Source organism: Penaeus monodon, chromosome 34 (assembly GCF_015228065.2).
Source record: "Penaeus monodon isolate SGIC_2016 chromosome 34, NSTDA_Pmon_1, whole genome shotgun sequence".
NCBI classification, from domain to species: Eukaryota; Metazoa; Arthropoda; class Malacostraca; order Decapoda; family Penaeidae; genus Penaeus; species Penaeus monodon.
In genome coordinates, this window is record NC_051419.1 from 31,570,021 (window position 1) to 31,570,615 (window position 595).

Here is a 595-nt window from a genome sequence, read left to right on the forward strand (position 1 = left end):
ATTATTATTATTATTATTTTGTTCGGGTTACTTTTTTTTCTCCTGTTATTGAGTTGCGTTTTGTGATTTTGTTGTTGTTGTCACCTTTTTTTTTATATCAATGAGTTGTTATTTTACTGCTGTTTTCCATTTTTAATATTACTGTTTTTTTAATATAATTGAGTTATTTTTTTTATTTCTGATATCAATGAGTTTTTTTTTAAATTATTATTAATCACGTGATCATTACGAGAAAAGAAAATATTTTTGTTGATAGTGACATAGTCCAGGAGATAGGACATGTGTAGAAAAAAAATATATATCAGTATTTGTTGATTATATTGTCATTATATACTTCCTCACCCTACTCATCTCCTTACTTACTCCCCCTCCCCTAACTCGCTCCCCTGACTCACCACCCCCTTCCCTACAGGAGCACTACATCCCAGCGACACGACCTGAAGTAGCCGCGTCGTCACTACCCGGCGGAGAGGACTACTACCTGGCCTGTCTCAAGTTCCACACGACCACGCAGCTCACGCCCCAAGAGATACACAGCTTGGGTCTCTCGGAGATTAAGAGGATCGAGGAAGAGGTCAATAAGGTGAGTCGAAAA

At 37.5% G+C, this 595-nt stretch overlaps 1 protein-coding gene across 1 annotated transcript in view; it reads left to right on the forward strand.

Annotated features, from left to right (window-relative positions):
* Positions 1-595, forward strand: part of LOC119594887 — a 100,253-nt gene that overhangs the window by 94,267 nt on the left and 5,391 nt on the right. Inside the window, exon 8 of the mRNA XM_037943962.1 lies at positions 265-583. Coding sequence (XP_037799890.1) covers positions 265-583 — 319 coding nt within the window. The remainder of the gene's footprint in view (positions 1-264; positions 584-595) is intronic.